The following is a 19,806-nucleotide window of genomic DNA, read 5'->3' as shown; positions in this document are numbered from 1 at the left end:
GGTAAATCCGTCACTTTTCCGTCACTTTTGGGACGGATTAACACCTCCTCCAAAGTTAGAATAACCCCCTTAGTTTTGGTGTGTCATCGGCTGCAGAACATTTTCAAGACATCATTTGATGCATCATACAACCTGTTGTGAATGCATTTAACTATAGTGATGACATGGCTGTTTTGGAGCTAACCGAAGGAACATGATAGAGCCCTCACAGAAGTATGCCAATTACTCAGTGATGCAGGTTTGACTTTCTACGCAGACAAGTGTGAGTTCAATAAGACACAATTGAAATTCCGTGGCCATATCTTTTCTGATGATGGTATGACATCTGATCCTGCAAAAGTTCAAGCCTTGACAAGTGCTGAACTCCAACAAGGTGTTTCACTGGTACATTCTTCTTTTGGAATGGTCAGCTACTGTTCACAATACATAAATGACTTTGCCACGGTCAGTGTTCCTATCGCGAGAGTTAACAAAGTAAAATTGCAGATCTTGCACAGTGCCTGCTCAACATTCTAGCTAGTTGACCAGGATTGTGAGTTTATTAATAGTGGGCTGACTAAGTAGAATAGGCATGTAAGGGAGGGGCACAGAGGGCTCGGTTGTGACTGGGATGTGGTATGACTAGAACTATGGAGGGAAGGATGGATCGGGGAAGACTTTTGGTGGGTAGGAAGGCTTAATGGGTAGAAACCACGACATGAGCTCACTGAGGCAGTAAATGGGATGATTTTTTTTTTCCTTTGGTTGACGACAGGAGGGGATGGTAACTGAGGAAACATTGAACTTCCTTTGTATCGTGTTTGAGATAGGAGTATTTCCTCTCAGATTCATATTGTGGCAGTTTGGTGTGCTTCTCCATGGTATGGGGAGCTCTGTGCCAAAAGAGTATAACATTGATTCAGACTTCATAACTACACTTAGTTACTTAATTAGCCTTATGTTTTTTTTTCCTCAGTGACCAACAGAAATCTCTATTGATTTGCTGATTCACAACACATTGTTTAATGTTCTTTGTATTACCTTCAGGCCTGCTACCACTTACCAGTATTCTTCAATACTTATATAGTACAGCTTTCCATATCCTGTTCAGCCATGCCAGTGACAAATGCATCTGTCTGATAACTATATATACCCCACTATCCAAAAGGTGTCCCCATCCTTTGCTGATTACTTTACAGATATCCAGAATGCATATGAGCTGATTATTTCTCAGTGGGTCCAAATCGGAGTTCATGTTCATAGCAGGTTTATCATGCTTACACCATTTTATGCACAGTAGGGAAGGTGTTACAAAGAGAGACTGCTCATATCATACCCACAAAATATAAAAGCATATTTTGGTGAAATCTAGAAGTATGTAGTCTCAATCTCTCAGTTATTTCTTTGTAATTGAATTTACGTTTTATTATTGTTTGGTGCACAACTGTCACTTGGGAGTAAATGTTGACTTAAAATAGTTTTAAATGTCACTATCTAGCTAGGCGTGGATAGCACTGTGCTGATCCTATGCTTAAAAACTTTGCTAGATAAACAGACATTTGAGGTGAGCAAATCTAGTGTCGCTGGTGTTGCAGGGTGCTCCTTACTAGAGCTGCTCTCCACCTGAACTTGGGAACTACCCAGAGTTCTCTCTTCCTTTTTGCATAATTTATGTGTCACTCTAAACCTGAAAGGGATTTATTTTTATTTATACTGGGTGCTCCCTTGTGACTGGACAAAGCTAAACCTCTCTGATGAGCTCTAATGAGAGCAAACCACGTGTCAGGGGTTTCTTTTATTTATTCCAGGTTGGCTTGGATGGTATTTTACCAGTCTAAAGCTGTAATACTGTGCCTGGAGTGGTAAATGGCTTTTGTCATTTTACAGCTCGGCAAGGTTGACATTGTGTCAAACCTATGCTTAAAGACTTTGCTGTACAAATGGCAAAAGACTTTGTCACTATCTAGCTCGGCGTAGATAGCACTGTGCGGATCCTATGCTTAAAAGCTTTGCTAGATAAACAGACATTTGAGGTGAGCAAATCTAGAGTGTTGTTGGTGTTGCAGGGTGCTACTTCCTAGAGCTGCTCTCCACCTAAACTTGGGAACTACCCATAGTTCTCTCTTCCTTTTTGCATAAATGAATAAGTATACATACATTTTCCTTTGAAATCAGTACACATGCACTCTGTCAGTTGATGAAGCTCTGTCATTTATAGCCATTTACAAAGTAAGAGTTAAAGGCTGTTGCTGATTTGCGCTTTTTCCCTTTAACATACTTCTGGCTTGCTTCTGTGACTATCCGAAACAATTATGTAAGCCTGTGCATTTCAAAAGAATGCTTTACTGTTTACTGGTGGAAGAAATTGGGTTATTAGTTCAGAGGGGTGGAAGTCCCACTCAAATAATAAACACAATCCTTGTCAGGGTGAACCCCAAAAGTCACTATGTAAACCTGTTATTAGTGCTCTGGTAACTTGGCACAAAATCAGTCAGACTTAAACTAGAGGCAGTGTGTAATGTATTCTTTTTTGCAGTACTCAAAAAGTAATAAAGTGAAAACACAAGTAAAATAAAATGTAATAAAGTAAATGACACCAAAATGACAAACATCCAATCAGTAGAGCTGAAATTATGAGCTCATAAAGGTTCAGGTAAAAATAGTGCCACAAAGCACAATCACAAGTTCAAGCTGACCATGATGGCGCATGGGTCATTTACAGGAACCAGGTTTGTCCCCCTTAAGATTTATCATTCATACTGGCTGGAAGTGAGGAGCAGGCCTGGTGTTGCAGGCGGTCGCTGTTGTAGCATAAAGAGCCGTCTGTCATTGGAGAATCACATTGGCAGTTGATGCGGGCTGCCACTGTCAACGTCAAGTGCAGGTCTCGCTGGAGATTCGCTTTGGCGATCGTTGCAGTTGGTTGCTGTAGGGTTGAAGTGCAGATCCCGCTGGTGTTGAGCGTGGTGGTCGCGAGCGGTCCTTTCTCTGCATCAAGAGGTCACTTCTTGTGAGAAGCCCAGAGCTTCTGTATGTTCATCTTGAGTTCAGGAGGGGTGCACTCTAATGCCAGCCAAAGGTCCAGGACCTGGGGTGCACTTCTTGAGGATCATTACCAGCAGCAGGACCTAGGCAGGGCCAGGGGTGCCTGCATGAGCTTGTTGTGGCCCTGCAGCTCAAACAGGAGGTCAGCCAACTGACCCTTGGAGTCAATTCTTGGGAGCTTGGGTTCAAGGCAAGCAGGTTCAATCTTCCTTCTCCAGACAGTGGGGTAGTCCTTCAGACATTTCCACAGATCCAGGAGTGTTCTGATGGCATCTACTGCATGCAATGCATAATAATGCCTTGCCTAAGTATATGGTGATACTGCTGGCAGTGTATGAAGCAATGCACTTGACGGTTCACTGGTGTGGGTTTGGTAAGTGGTACTATGTGCATAGTAGTCTCTGTCTTGGGTTCACATTGCTTGGATACTAAAAACCTTCCTATTGCATTTGTCAGAGTTTACACTCTAACACCTTTCCTATTGCATTTTTGATATAGTCAAAATATAAAGGGGGTCATTCTGACCCTGGCGGTCATTGACCGCCAGGGTCAACGACCACGAGAGCACCGCCAACAGGCTGGCGGTGCTCTCAAGGGCATTCTGACCGCGGCGGTTTGGCCGTAGTCAGAAAGGGAAAACCGGCGGTCTCCCGCCGGTTTTCCGCTGCCCTCAGGAATCCTCCATCCAATCCATGGGGATTCCGACACCCCATACCGCCATCCTGTTCCTGGCGGTTCGCCCGCCAGGAACAGGATGGCGGTATGGGGTGTCGTGGGGCCCCTGGGGGCCCCTGCAGTGCCCATGCCAATGGCATGGGCACTGCAGGGGCCCCCGTAAGAGGGCCCCACAAAGAATTTCAGTGTCTGCTTGGCAGACACTGAAATTCTCGACGGGTGCAACTGCACCCGTCGCACCTTCCCACTCCGCCGGCTCCATTCAGAGCCGGCTTCCTCGTGGGAAGGGGTTTCCCGCTGGGCTGGCGGGCGGCCTTCTGGCGGCCGCCCGCCAGCCCAGCGGGAAAGCCAGAATGGCCTCCGCGGTCTTTCGACCGCGGAGCGGCCCGCCCGCCGGCCTCAGAATGAGGCCCAAAGTGTCTTCTTATAACAAGTAAGTGATTTGTCAAGCCCAAGATTGTGAGCAGCAGTAGAGAATGGTAGAAGAGTTGGAATGAGGAAACTAGGAGGAGGATGAAGCAAAGAAGAAAACGATGAAGCAAAGAAGAAAAAGAGTTTAATTGTTTTGAATTATGCTTAATACAACGAGTGGATATGTAGGCGTTCACGTCACTGAGTTATGTAGAAACTTTAAACTTGGAGTTCGGTGATAAAACAGGGGAACGTAGTTTGCAATGGTTGAAACTCTTTTTTTGTGGTCAATCGTGGCTGCAAAATGTATAACTGCCCAATACTCTTGTGGTTATTCCAAATGTAGCAGATGACACTTTATATAAGTAGCAGCTGCATGGGTGAAAGCAAGTAATGGTCTAAGAAGGATAACCCATTGTGTATAAGAGGTATTTGGCTATGCCAGAACTGTAAAGGTTCTGTGACGCAGAAAAACGTACTTAAAACACTGCCTTAATGGATGTGAAAAAATAATACATGATCTCAGATCAAAAGCAAATACAACATTGGGACATTTTGCCACACACAGGCTTTAGCAAGGCATACCGTAACGTAGACCAAGTTTCCTGCGTGGCTATTACCTCAACTAAGCATAACCTTCGAGCTGGCTGGTTTGCTATTCTAACGACAGTTCTATCAGTGTGGGTCACAGAGCCACATTATGGTTATGGCAGCCTGGGGTTTGGCCACATAATTTTAAAGGACATGTCTAGGTATGTGGGTGTAATAAGTGCACTAGAATCCATGCAGTGTAGAGACTTTGCTAATGTCGTGATAAGAGGTAAAGAAGCACAAAATCAACGTTTTGAATACTTTGGCATTTCAGTGTTATTTGAGTATATCTGTGCATCAATGTTTTATGACCAAGTCATACATTATGACCTTACATGGTAATACGCCCAGTCATGCCATACCTTACCTCATAGGCTTTAACAGAATAACAGATTAATTTAAGATACTGCCTAGTGAAACATATACCAGTTCAGCAGAATGAGTAGCCTAAACATTAGGAGTTCTCATTGTGGCATGGTGATCCTACTCAAGAAAAATGATTCATGATCGTTCCAATCTACATAAGGCAGAAGAAGTATCACGTTGACTTGACAACCAGAATGGACCATCGGGTCAAAGGTTATTACCAGTGGCTTCAGGTGAGTAAGGTTCCACTGTATAAATCTGGATTGTTTCTGACTCTAAATAGAATGGGGGGAGGAGGGAGAGCAGAGCACCAATTTAAATAAGGGTGCCCTTTCCACTAAAATCTAAAGGGCACTCTTGTTTCTGTGCCTGACTCAAAAGATGCTTAGCCATATTTTCCCTCTGTAAACTTGTATTTATTTTGCAGAGCATGTCATGCCAAGGGGGTTAAGCAAAAGTGACTTTTTCCAAGTTTCATGGAGGTAATTTGTTAAACTGTGACACTTTTGCTAACTTCAAAAAGCTGTTAACAGTTTTTAAAATAAAGGGTGCAATCACTACCACCTAAAAACAATTGCAGAAACCTTATGTAATAGGGTTGGCATGCAGACAAAGTTTTGTAATGATTGCAAACAGTTCAACTTCACGACGGTGCGTGGATTGCAATACGTGTCTACTTGAATTTTAATTTCTAACAAGCCCAGTTGTGAGTTTGCAGTGTTCTTATCTTTTCCCAGGAGTGAGTATTGCCACTCCGTACTGTGTGTGTAATTAAGCCCTGGTGTGCTTGGCTATTGGTACTCTAACTTCCTTTGCAGTATTACATAGTGTATAGTGTATGTAACAAGGGCCTGACAATCTCTGATTGCTGGGGTTTTCTATTACTTCCGCGAGTTTTACATTCAGTTTGATGCATTCAATAAAGTAATAATATGTGTGCTGCTGACAGACAAAAGCGAGTTGTTATCTAAATCGGTGGTGAGCAGGTCTAATTTTTTTCGATCCGTTTTTGTAAGTTGGTAGTCAGCTTTCGTTTGTTTAACAATCCTTTATTAGAAGAAAATCAGGATACCACATTACACAGCACCCACTCTGAACATACAGCATAGACATATGCTGGAAGCACACATAGTATCAGAAGTCCGTAGGGGGAGGGAAGGAATGGAAGGGACATTCCACATAGGTGCATTAGCCCACCACACGTTACCATTTAACCACAATACATGGAAACTTAACCTATGTATATCAACCAAAAGTGCCTGGAACAAGACGTATCTAATAATTGTGCAGTGGAGGGCCCTTGAAGAGGTCTTATAGTTGACATCATATGTAATACAATATGCAATAGAAATACGAGAAGCAATAGAACACAGAAGATATCTATCTTACCTTATTTGGTTTCTAGGAAAGCCTAAAGGACACAGTTAACAGGGGGATGTCAATCAGCTTTCGAACAACATCATATTTGTGACAGTACAGGACCAACATTGATGTTCACAATACTGAAGTGCTCCTCTTTGCAATCCTGGTGGTGTTCGCACACTGATGTGGTAAATCCAGAACTAACCTTGACCCACTGCATTCTAAAGAAGCATTACATCTGTCTATGATATCCTGTTACTGTTCTTTCATGTACATAATCAACCATATCAGTAACACCGTTTTTTGCAGAAGATGCAGAGCCTTGGGCTAATGCAGTGACATTGCATCTATGAAAGTGCTAAAGATCAATATTTAAGATCACACTTCAATAATAGCAACAGTATGGCATATAATAGTAGCCGTGGCACCTGCACACAATATCACATTGCACTTATTTGAGAGCTAATCAATGATTTTACTATTGTATCGTGTTTTAAGAGAGCATTGCATAGCTTACCAAACCATACATTTTCAAGTTTCGTAAAATGAGTTAAAATATGCAATTAAGTGTCTGAGTTCCTGGCCTTTGTATACTTTTGAACTACATACATAATCTGAAATGCCCTTTCTGATGGAATATTTATGCAATGGCCTTCTGCTTGGAACAGTACACCATGACGGTGAAAAGCAGAATATGGGCCCAGTTAATTCCCCGTCCTCATTTGAGAACATTTTTGTATCCGATACATTTTAATTCAATAACTCATAATTAAAAAGAATTGTTCTTTCATGAACTGGGGCCCATATTTCAAGGAGCTTGCGCCACATCTGTATCACGTTTTTTTGGCACAGTTGCGGCGCAATCAGTACTCCACTGACGCAGTGAAATTTACAACTTTTCACTGTGTCAGTCTATGACTACACTGTGTCAAAATCCATAGGTCTGCTCAGACCAAGCGTAAGGATTGATGGACGACTTTCACAGCGGGACTCGCCTCTGCGTTCTGACGCATTGCTGGAGTTGCATCAGTTTTACAACGCAGCTCCAGCAATGAGTCACTTTAGCACCAACATATGCGTCAGAATTTCTGATGCATCCATGAATCCTTGTGCCATGGAGCCCTGTACTATAACTACATCACATCCATGGCGTCAGAGCATTTGCACCAGGGGCAAGAAATCTGATGCAGATGTTTCAGTTTTTGTAAATATGCCACTGGGTTTAATAATAAGCACAGTGTGCCTTAAAATGCTTGTTTTTTTCTCTGACTGGGGACAGTGATGCTTCACTGCCCTACCATCTACATTTTAGTTCAGTCTAGTTTTAATTTCCTGACCTCACCTCTGCATTCTATTTCATTATTTAGACTGCTGGGTTAGGACTCTTCCAAATAATGCAGTTGTTGCCAATTCTCCCATCAGGGACAGCGGCTTCAGTGTTAAAGGGCTCCCAGAATTTGGAGTGGCCCTCCAACTTCATTTCTTACAGTGGTTTTTCTGTCCATGGCTTCCCTGGAAACCATAGGGAATCCAGGAAGACAACACTTGAAGTGCTGCTGCCCATGGAGATGGATGCTTACTATGGGTGTCTATCGTCAGGAATCTGTTTTAGTGATAACGTGTGGTATGTGGGCATGAAAAGGCAGACCTTCACTATTGAGTATCCCCCCACCTCCCAAAAAAAGCAGCTGAACCCTGAGAGAATCATAAGGGAATAATATCCACAAAGACAGCTTGTATACCATAAAGAGAGATCAAATTGCCATTACACCAAAATGAATGTTCTTCCCCTTCCTATATGCACCTTGTGTGCAAGGAAAATCCATTTCAGCTACAGTGCCATACTGGCTTTCCACACATCTATAGGTCTGTGGAATTTCAGCTACCCCTGCAAAGTACATGGAAGACCCTCCCCACCCCCATCCCTGTCAGGAGCTCTCAGCCCACGGGCCCACAGGCCATGCACAGTGACGGCAGGTGCACAAGTGTATCACGCGAACTGGTTCCAGACCCAGCAATGCGGGCCTTAAGTTACGCCACTGGCTCCGCCTTCGAAGGGTATATTTCAATCTGTAACTTAAGGAGAAACAATAATTCCATTAAAATTGTTTTCTTTCTATCACTAGGCTTGTTTTACTAAAAAAAAATGCTATGCGCCATCTTGTCATATCTATATTAAATAATACTTTTACTTCCTGTTCCCATGATGGGTTGTGGCACATTTGCTTTACCCTCACTCACTTGAGGACATAGATTCCATCCAGTATGTCAATATAATTTGCATTAGATAGCAAGCACTACTTTGCATATGTAACATACTAATCATTTGAAATCTCTAAGTGTGTATTCAGATGTATTTTAAAGGTGTGTTTTGTGTTTCTCTTTGCCGTTTCCATTTTGTAATGCCCGTGTTTCTTTATTTTTAAGGCGTTTAAACAGAAACAACATTCAAGTGCTGCCCGAGCTGCTGTTTCTGGGGACTCCAAAACTCTACCGACTGTAAGTCACCCCAGTGAAATGTTTGTTCATTTTTAAACCGCCCTCTCTAAACTTTGTCGACGTTTTCTTAGGCGATACAAACACGGCGCGCACATCGATTATGTTGTTCTGTATACTTACAAGAACGTGAGCCACAAATACCTTCTTGTCTTGCAGTGTGTGCATTTCAGGGGAGCATTCTGTTACCAGCATTTGTGTACGTCTGGTGTATTTGTATCCCATCGGCAGGTGTACTTCTAGCTCGTGAGCACACAGACCTGCTGTGGTGTAAGCGACTCTCTCATTGTCTATGTCATGTAACAAACACTGGCAGGTTAGTTCAGACTTTGGTATCCAGCTGTGAAGCAGAGTGGCTTTTCACACCACGAAAATAGCTTGCAGGAGAAGTTTTTTTTTTTTTTTTTGTACAAGTGGCGTGATCATTAGACTTAAATGACGTTCGGATATAAAATTGAACAGTATTATTTTTTGTGCTCCTTATTGTCTTTCATAGCGTTTTTTCTGGCGTTTTATGGTTAATTGGGGCAATAAATAATATGTGTAGGTGGTATTAAAATGCTTCCAGTACAACCCGTGTTGCATCTACACAATTTGTACTTTTTATATGATTACTTTAAAAATCTGATTTTCTCCGATCGCCTCTAATATATTCCATATTGCTCTGTCGCTTCATGCATAGTAGTGATTGACAACCGGAAACTGATGTGAAATTGGTATTACCTTGACACTATGGGGGTGATTCTAACTTCGGCGGGCGGCGGAGGCCGCCCGCCGAAGTTCCCCCACCAAAATACCGCTCCGCGGTCGAAAGACCGCTGAGGGTATTTTGGGATTTGCCCTGGGCTGGCGGGCGGCCGCCAAAAGGCCGCCCGCCAGCCCAGGGCAAATCAACCTTCCTACTAAGATGCCGGCTCAGAATTGAGCCGGCGGAGTGGGAAGGTGCGACGGGTGCAGTTGCACCCGTCGCGTATTTCAGTGTCTGCTAGGCAGACACTGAAATACTTTGTGGGGCCCTCTTACGGGGGCCCCTGCCGTGCCCATGCCATTGGCATGGGCACGGCAGGGGCAGCCAGGGGCCCCGCGGCACCCCCTACCGCCATCCTGTTCCTGGCGGGCGAACCGCCAGGAACAGGATGGCGGTAGGGGGTGTCAGAATCCCCCATGGCGGCGCAGCAAGCTGCGCCGCCATGGGGGATTCTAAGGGCAGCGGTAAACCGGCGGGAGACCGCCGGTTTACCCTTTCTGACCGCGGCCAAACCGCCGCGGTCAGAATGCCCTGCGGGGCACCGCCGGTCTGTCGGTGGTGCTCCCGTCGACCCTGGCCCCGGCGGTCTGAGACCGCCGGGGTTAGAATGAGGGCCTATGAAATTATAACTTCTAGGTTTAAAACTTACTTCTTGAAAAAGTACTAAATGTTATAATTGAAAATGGAGGAGGGAGGGGTCAGGAAACAGAAAATTGCAGGGAAAATAGAGAAATGAAGAGAATATATTTTGAATCCCCAGGATAATGGAAATAAAGGACACACATTTGGCATGAGTACCTTTTATGGAAAAAAAGTATGATGCAAGAGCAAACTACCCCAAACATTACTTTCACCACCCTTAAATGCTATCCATCCCTAACCCCCTCAAAAACCCTAAACACCATTCATTGCTGCTTACTGAACACCTTCAACCACACCTAAACTACTTCCATCCCTGACACCTAAACTCCACCCATCCCTGAATTCTAAAAGTAATTTCTACCAATAAGCTGCACACATCTCTGACTCCTAAAAAACGCCCCACCACGTCCATACTGCATGCATGCCTGCCTCCTAAACTCCACCCATCCCCTGAACGCTAAAAAACATTTCTGCCCTTAAATGTACCCATCCTGGAACCCTAAAAAAACTACCCCTAAACTCCACCTATTGCTGAACCCTAGAAACCACTTTCTATGCCTAACCTCCACCCTTCCCAACACCCTTAAAACCCCTCACCACTTCTAAACTCCACTCATTCCTGAACTCTAAAACAATCCTCACAACCCATAAACACCTCTCATCACTGGCTCCTACACTTCAGTCATCCCTGATCCCTAGAAACCCTTTCTACACCTAAACTCTAACTATCTTTGCGCCATTAAAAACTCTCCCCACCCTAAACACCACCCCCTCATGAGCCCTAAAACTCCTTCAACACCCGAAACTCTATCCATCACTGAAGCTTAAAAAACCCACACTAGCTCTAAATTCCTCCCATTTTTTAACCCTAAAAACTCCTAAACTCCACTTGTTCGTGAGCCCTTATGACACTTCACCAGCCCAAACATCACCCATGCCTGAACCCAAACCCCCCCAGTACCCGTAAACTCCACCCAGTTTAATGTAATTTTAGATTTTTACTTAAAATCAACTTTCCCTTAAAATTGTTCCTTTAATTTTTGATTTTTTTGTGTATCCTTAAAGTTTTCTTTGGTTTTCCTTGACGTGGTTTTCTCCAATGTGGTTTCTAATTTTTTCGTTCTTCCGTTAATTCATATGCTCCACGGCGTTACAGTTGGCAATATACATTTCACTAAAGATACAGCATCGGAGTACTGCAGGTGAATGCTTGGAGTCTGTAAATATTGCAGAATCTCATATTGTTGAACCTACGGATGTATATATAGTGTTCTCCTCTTGTGGGTGTGACATGCTGAACTCAGCCATTTTCTCCCCATAAGTGGAAAGGCCATACTTGTGATATATGTACTAACGAGAAGTGCATGTCAGTTGTTAAGGCCACTGTAAATTGTTCTGTACAGTCTGTTGCTAGGAGTCGAGTGGAAATATATTTTGAGGGCTTTGAGTTTCAGCATCTGTCTCACTTTTCTTTTGACCAAGCACAATAAATGAAGGGCAGTCAAGAGGCTCGCCTTGAAATGATGATCAGAGAGCATTGTAACTTTTGAATTGTGTCGCTGGCACATACCCTTTTTTCCTAGCTCTCCCTTTTGCCCTCTGTAATTGCTTCTCCGACTCGCCCATCTCTCTTGCTCTTCTGTTTCTCTCAGTCTCCCTCTGTTATTGTGAGCCTTCATTTTTTGTATACCTCCTTCTCGGCCATCGGAGTGAGAGAAATAATGCAGGACGGGTTACGGGGTTTATAAGGTAAACCTGGTTAGGTTTGAAATAGGCCTGAGTAATTGGCCTATGATGACGTAAACCTGCTTAGGTTTGAAATAGGCCTGAGTAATTGGTTTTCAGTGCTCTGACATCAGGCGTAACAAACTTGTGTGTGAAATTTCATAATGCTCTGCCCTGGATGAGAAGAGAACACATTAAAGCGGGCGGTGTATGAGGAGGAGACGGCGGGGGGAGGAGGGGAGAGGGATGGATCTGTGGTATTGCATTTCTTCTGCCCCGAGGTTAGCGTGGATTAGACCATGAAAGTGTCTGCTTGGTGCTCTTGTTTGCCTTGGACAAGTGCATTAGCTGCTTTGAAATGTGACGTTGCATAGTTAATTAGTCTTTGGAAGTGCAGATCCGTGAGTGAGCTCAAGTCCCGTATCCTTAGATGGTTATGTCCCATGTGATCCGTAGTTCCAGACATCACCCTCCTTCTCTGTGGCTATGCACAGTATTTTTATGTGATCAAAGCCTCCCTTCCTATTTTTGGACTACCTGCAGAATTTCCTGCTATTAATACATTTATGCCCTAGCATTGTTTTGACCCTGGAAACTGGTAATATTTTCTCGTCAGTGCTAGTTATTTTCAAAATGATTGTGATGTTTACTTTCTGTAGTACCTACTCCTTAACCCGTAGGCCCGAGCACCACATATGAACATTTTAGGTGGCTAAGGTTGGGACAGAAAGTCAATCGGTGATGCTATCGGAAGAAAACGTGTGCGTGGTATCTTTCCACGCCCTCTGGGTTTCTGTGATTCTGCGGTCATGTTCATTGCCACCTTGAGTTTGAAAAGGTTTTTCCCAGCCAGGAAGTACCAGTCACGTGACCCATATAAACCTAGCACTTGATGGAGTTTGATGTACTGTTCTATGTCTCTCTTCTCCCTGTCTTATCTAAATATCATCGCTAAGCCTTGCCTCGGTTCCCTGTCTCACTGTTGATTGTTTTTTATGTCAGAGCAGTAAACAGCGTTTTGTTTTATAGCTTTCTGCCTTTTGCTTGCTGGACATTTAATTTAGAGATTCTATTGAAACACAGTTGTGAAAAAGAGACCGTTCCTTTATGTCCCAGAAACAGTCAAGTGAAGTGATCGGGGCCTCAGGTACACTAAGTATTTATACAGGTGGGTCACTTGTGTAGCGCTGTATCACTTTTCATGAAAAGAATGTGAAACACCTAGTTATTGTATTGTAATACAATACAGACGAGATATTACATTTAAGTTACGTTAAACAAGTTGTTCTGTTAATTAGATCCACAAAAATGTGTGTTCTGTGATGTGTTTGAAACTCCTGTAACCAAAACTTCAGAATGTTTAAAATGAAGCTACGCTTTGCATTTCTGAACTGATTGTTGGGTGGAAAGGTTCACTGATGTAGCACTAGCCTGGGTATACAGGACATATTAAAAACCCTCGAGAAAGCGGAAAGTGGGGACGGCTTTTAGCACTGGGTTGTCTGACTTTGGATAGGTAAAAGTGATAAGTGAATATCATGGGCATTGTTTCAGATCTTAGCATACTGGAATGTTTTACAAGAGTGTTTTCCATGTAGGTTCTTAAACCTTCGATTCTTCACCAATATATCTGAAAAGTTTTGCTGGAAAATTAGTTGCTTGGACCTGGTTTGAAAAATATTTCCTAGGCTCCCAACTCCGATTCAGAGACCCAAACTACCTAATTTGGCGCAGTATTATGCGGCTCTTACAAAGTTATTTCTAAATGTAGTTTTATTGTCCAGTCTAGCCGTGTCTCTATACACCGTGCAACAGCCCACCACCAGCATAACAGTCACTTTGTGAATACTTGCTTTGGAGATACCCGGTGACAAAGCCTGCGGGCAATGTTGTGCAGCCTTATAGCATTATGAAAGAAATGGAGTGTGCTGGATATGAATTCTGGTTAGGCACCGTTGGCCGCCACCAGCAACCCAACCAGGCTTCTCCCTTTGCTGCCTGCTCCAATTTCTCCCTGGACGGGCGGAGTTAGCTCTGGCGGCCCAGGTCAAGCTGCCTGCACAGAAATACTAGTATGGCTGCAGCTGTGTTTGAGAGAGCAGAAGCCTAGTTTAAATAGCATTAGCATTTATCCAGTCCATTAACGGGACTCTGTAAATTAATACCAACTCTACATAAACTACAGGACAGTGTAATAAAATTACAAGCACTCATTGACAGATGGGGTGTATAAGTGGCGAGAAGTGATAGCACTGGAGGTTAGAACAGACGGGGCACCATTTTCTTGCAAGATGAAACTTCAACAAAAACACTATTATGCTGTACTCAACTCCACTTATATTTCAAGTTGCGCATAAGCCTGACAGAGTTTCTGCCATCACCAAAAGAGTGCTATATATAATATTAAGTGACCAAGCCAAAACGTACGTGATTTTGTGCCATTTGGCCAACCACCATAGTAAGTATCACATTAATTTATTCAATATTTTATCCATCACCTCAAAGTTAATTTGATTAGAGCATCTTTATGTGTTAGTTTTGTACCATAAGTCGTAATTTTGTCCAAGGCAGCACAAAATGAGAACATGGAACAAAGCAAACCCGCACTCTCAATTCTAGGTGTTCTTGCAATTGTATAGTGAATTTTTTTTAGTCCTTGAGTTAGTTAAGACCGCAATGTTAGTAACATTATATTTATAGTATACTACTTTACAGGGGCTTTCAGCCAGCACGTTTCATGTATTGGTCTGTTATTCTATCTCGCTAACATTTTCCTTCCACCCACTACAGCATAGGGCATGGGTTAAAAGCTCAGTCCGCTTCACCCACTAGCTAACTTCACTGTGAGTGACAGTATTTTGCCCTCTTTTCAATGGAGCTGAAACACACACAATATGTAGTTCCCTTCAGCCATTCAGTGTCATGGACTACTATGGCAATGTGTGCTTCTTGAGACCAAACAAATATTTTTTGCTTTTAGCCAATGTTTTTTAGGTTGACGAGAGCTCGGCTGCTTCTCCAACAATGAAGTTGTGCACAATCCATGACAAAAGAAAACCAACATTGACAACGCCAAGGGGCTGGCAGCCACACAAACATGTTGACTTTGCAAATGGCTGTTTATCAAGTGTCATTAGCACTCAACATGGGTACAGCACTGGGCATATCAGTGCTAGATTTTCTCAAAACAAATAACAATTAGAGGTCAGGTAGTGTCATTTCAAGCTTCCTTCATATATGCATAAAACCGTAAGAGCACAAGATGCAGCAGCCACTGGTTAAACACAGCTTGCAAAGCAAACCAGTGTCTCAAATTCAGTGACGTGAATTACATTATCTGGCAAGATAAACCTAACTCATTTTTTAGGGTTAAATCCTACTGGTCCCTTAAAGTTTAGCTGTCTTATGACATGGGGTCAGAGTAACTCTGAGTCACTGGATCCACACGTAGGGGTCCAATCTTGAAGAGGAATGAGGACAGACCGCAATCCTGACCAATTTAACAATGGTGTTTCGACTCAATTTTGGGGTCTTTTTTAAGACATGAAACAACTTGCTATTCTGACACAGACCCCCACATCAGAAGTCAAAACACATAGATGCTCAGATGTCTGCTACTGGTGATAGACAGGCACCAAATTTAAAATTACAGTGGAGTGTGCATCTTACCTGGAATGGAGATATACGTTTGTATGGTGTGTGAAGAATTGCAGGGAGGAAGAAGGCTTGGGTGTGCTTGTGGTGCACTAGTTCACTGAATATTTAGAGCAGCGGTTCCCAGCCTTTTGACTCATGAGGACCCCACTGAATCACTACCGGAAGCCAAGGACCCTCAAGCAATTTGTATGACTTAAATTTCAAACATTAAAACAGTAATTTGCAAATAATACACAAACAAGGAACTTGAATTACTGAAGATATAATTATTTTATATTGAAAAATATATTCAAAAATCGAAAAATGTTAAACTAACTTTTTAATGTTTGGTTTTATTTAGGAAACCTGAATTCTTAGGCCAGGTTCTACAATTCCCAGGAGATTTCTGATTTTATTTTTTAGGTACATAAGATCTGTTAAAGCTTTTTCACATTAATACGTAGTGAGGAAGTAAAACCACAAGGACCTCGCAATGCGCCATAGTCTGTGTTCCATGTAATTAATTTGTTTTATAGCACATCTCCTACCAGTGTAGGGTGTTGGAGCACTTACAGGTGACTACAAGATGTAGGATTCACGTCATCCACAGCAGCATAAATAAAATGAAAGACTAAGGAAAAAAACATAACTTTCTAATTTGTGTCATGCAGTTTGCATGCAGCTCTTTGATGGAAGTTCATAGCTCACTGTGATAGATTAGGAATGTAATTTATAAACTGCAGAGTAAAAAAAAAATCTCTTTGACAAAAGCAGTAGCCCACTGTGCTATGCACATTAAATATTGTTCTTTGCATGTTACACGTTCTTTGCAGCAGGCATATTAACCATCTGCGCTACCTTAGATGAGTCAAAACTGCCACTAGACAAAACTCCCATCTCTTTCCAGTAGGTATATTAATTATCAGAGTTATCTTGATGCTTTTATTTTTACCGGAAAGATGCTGGATGTACAAGGAACTTTGCAGTGCTTTTAAAACTGATGCACAAAGGAAGTAATAAATATAAACAAACACACAGACATGTTTCATTCAGAGTTCCCAGCTGGGGAAGTGCCTTCCTGTTGGCACAGGCCTGCGGACCCCCTGGGAATGTTTCACTGACCTCTGGGGGGATGCGGACCACAGGATGGGATCCGCTGATGTAGAGGGTTTTCAGGAAGGGCAAAATGAAGACAAGAAACACACATCAGACCACACCACCCATATATCTTGATACATATAGGTTGGTACCTTGAGGTTGTTTATCATTTATTTATTCAGGAGTTTTGTTAAACACCTCATGTCACATTTTGGTCACCTCAGACTGCTGTGGGTTGTGGAAAAAGGATTCTGTGTGGGGCATGGAGCAGGACATTGGAGGCCAGTCGTGGTTGGATTGAAACATTTAACAGACATTATTTATTGCAACCTGTGTTCTGCTCGGAGATCAGCCAAAGGCAAGTTTCAAAAACGGTTTTTTTTGTTAACTTTAGAAGCTAAAATCATTGAAAACAGAATACGAAAGTATTCACTTTGGCCACTCTGAGTTTCAGGGCATGTGTTTCGCCTGCTAGAAATTCTGGTCACTGGCTTTTGCCACACAGCGGGAAAATTGGTGATCACTGAGCGGGTGGAAAGGCCTAGAATGGGCAGGCATGAGTCCCTCTGCTGACAGCACATCAGCAGATTGTCGTACATTCCATAACCAGTTTCTTCTGACCTACAGAGCCACAGGGAAGTGACAGAAGCAGGAGGAAGAAGAGTGGCTGCCTACAGCACCAACGCTGGAGCTATAGGATTCTGACATTATGCTACTGGGAAGAGGGGATTCACTTTTGCCAGCCATTCCCTGTATTGCATCTGAAATGGCAGCATGAGATGGATATGGTTACTCTTCTCTATCATTTAATGCAACTTTTTATGTTGTGTAAGTGGTGGAACTGGGCAGGACTTTCCATGAGCCCAAGAAAAGTCAGGGCACTTTATTCAATTATTGCTTGACTGTGAAGATGGAGTCTATGATTCTTGATGCTTCTGTCTGTTTTGGTTCCTCACTAAGCTTTCACTTCCTCTCTAGACAAGGCTGCTCCCAGGACACCTAGCCAAAATCCCTGTAATCACAGTGCCAAGTATCTTAAACATCTAACAAGGACACAATAATATATTTGCTGCTTCTCTGGCTATGTTCTGTATATTGACAAATGTGACAATCAGACCTAACAAGTTACTTAGATGTGCAGCAGTGCAAGCAGTGGGGTAATAGGGTAGAGAGCACTCTATGAGAGTGAGAATGTCAGGTGATGAAGACAGGATGCCCCAATGTTAGAAACCGGTGGTAGGAATTCTCCACAGACTGTCTCCCCATTATAGGATGGTACATGGTGGCTCCCCACATACGTGTTGCAATGTTTTGCCGGTTTCTATCAATCCAGTCCATTGCCTATCTTGATGAGCCCAAGTGCCTGTTCTTCCCAACAGAGTCTTCCATCTTAGGCACATATAGACAATTCCAGTCACTCTCCAGTTGATCCTACCGTACATGATTCCTGATGTAACTAAACCCAACCCTGTGTTCCCTTTGTGCTGAATTATAAAATGTCAAGCACAAACCAGTCGAAGTATTGCCATAAAACAGGAGTCCAAACTGGGCCCATCTTGGACCCCTCAGTGGACCTAGCCCCAGAGAAGTACACCCAGGCCACCCTTTAGTTCTCCAACCTTGCGTTGCACCGCAGAGGAGCTTGGGCATCTATCAGTCATTGAAGGTTCACCTTGTTTAATCAGCCTTGTCCACCACACATCCCATTCTGCTGGTGCCACGGACATTGTTTACTCTGACCTAGATGCCCATGTACACTGGCTTGTCCCTGCCCCAGCCTTCGCGCTGGCTGTAGCCTGCAAGCCCCCACCATGGCCCAATGGGTGCTCATCGGAGACAAATTGAACTTGACGTATACATTTGACTTGTTAGTGCACAGTTCATCGATCGCCATTTTCTGCTTTGCTTTGTGCGGGGTGTGGAGTGCTCGGCTGACGGCCCTTGAGAAATGTGCCTGGCACGATTGTTCCTGGAGAGCAGGTTTTTGTGCTCCCCGCCTGGGGTGTCGGAAGGCGGTGTTCGGTCTGAGGAAGAAGGCACGCGCTAGAGCAGGTGGACAAACTGAATGCGCCGCTAACAATAATGTCTAAAATAAGCCGCAGACTTGGGTGGCCCGTTTGCTCTATAATGTGACCCTGAAATGCTTGCATGGAATGTGACATTGGCTTGTTAAGGATGGCACTTGAATCTGTTGAGATGTCCTGGGCGGAAGCTGGTCTGCACAACTCGTGAGTTTCGCCCCTTGAGTACGATTTTGCTGCTTATTTACTTCTTAAAAGCTGTCAAAAAAACAAAATTACCTTTGCATAAGGCAGGTCTCGGCAATTGAACTCAACTGAAGCGGTCACCTCGTGACACTTTATGACACTCTATGGCTCTGGTCTTTGTGGGGAAAGCGATGAACCACACACACACGCAGAGGCGAGAACTCCATCTCTCCGAGCCCTGATTAAAAGTGAAGGTACTCGTCAGATAGCATAGCTCGCTGCTTCATTTTACTCTTGGCCTGTTGGCCCCTGACACAATAAATCCAGCTACAGTTATGCAGGGATTGGAGGTTACAGTTGCTATGGCGACTGTTGTCTGGTCAGATCTACATCATTACTCATCCACCGAGTTACCATGATAGCTAACGCTGGCTGCCATGCCTGAGAACTCCGATTTCTGATTCAAAGACTAGGTGAAAGTTCTTCAATGGTTGTCATGTCTCGTTTTATAATTACTGAGAGAGGAGTCTCACCATGCATTGATTCAGCTGCTCAGGGAATACACAAGAGCTTTTTTTAGTGTGAAGATGTCCAGTTACACCCCCCAAATGGGAATTGGCTTGGAACTATGCTGTGTGGTTTATGCTCCATGTTTTGTTTGAGCGATTTTGCTCTGTTATAATTTGTTGATACATTTTTAACAGCACTAGGTGATTGACGGATAATCATAATAAAAGACACAAGAGGATTTAATACAGTGCTAGCTGTCACACTCTTTACTGCTTCATAGTGCTGTACATAGCTGGTGATATTGCTACAGGACGT

At 43.3% G+C, this 19,806-nt stretch overlaps 1 protein-coding gene across 2 annotated transcripts in view; it reads left to right on the top strand.

Annotated features, from left to right (window-relative positions):
- Positions 1–19,806, top strand: part of SLIT2 (slit guidance ligand 2) — a 598,494-nt gene that overhangs the window by 33,967 nt on the left and 544,721 nt on the right. For both annotated transcript variants that reach the window (XM_069202176.1, XM_069202175.1), the window contains exon 4: positions 8,857–8,928. In XM_069202176.1, coding sequence (XP_069058277.1) covers positions 8,857–8,928 — 72 coding nt within the window. The remainder of the gene's footprint in view (positions 1–8,856; positions 8,929–19,806) is intronic.

The sequence above is a fragment of the Pleurodeles waltl genome, chromosome 1_2 (genome assembly GCF_031143425.1).
Source record: "Pleurodeles waltl isolate 20211129_DDA chromosome 1_2, aPleWal1.hap1.20221129, whole genome shotgun sequence".
NCBI classification, from domain to species: Eukaryota; Metazoa; Chordata; class Amphibia; order Caudata; family Salamandridae; genus Pleurodeles; species Pleurodeles waltl.
The sequence above is the reverse complement of the archived record's forward strand: the minus strand, read 5'-3'. Positions and strand labels throughout refer to the sequence as shown.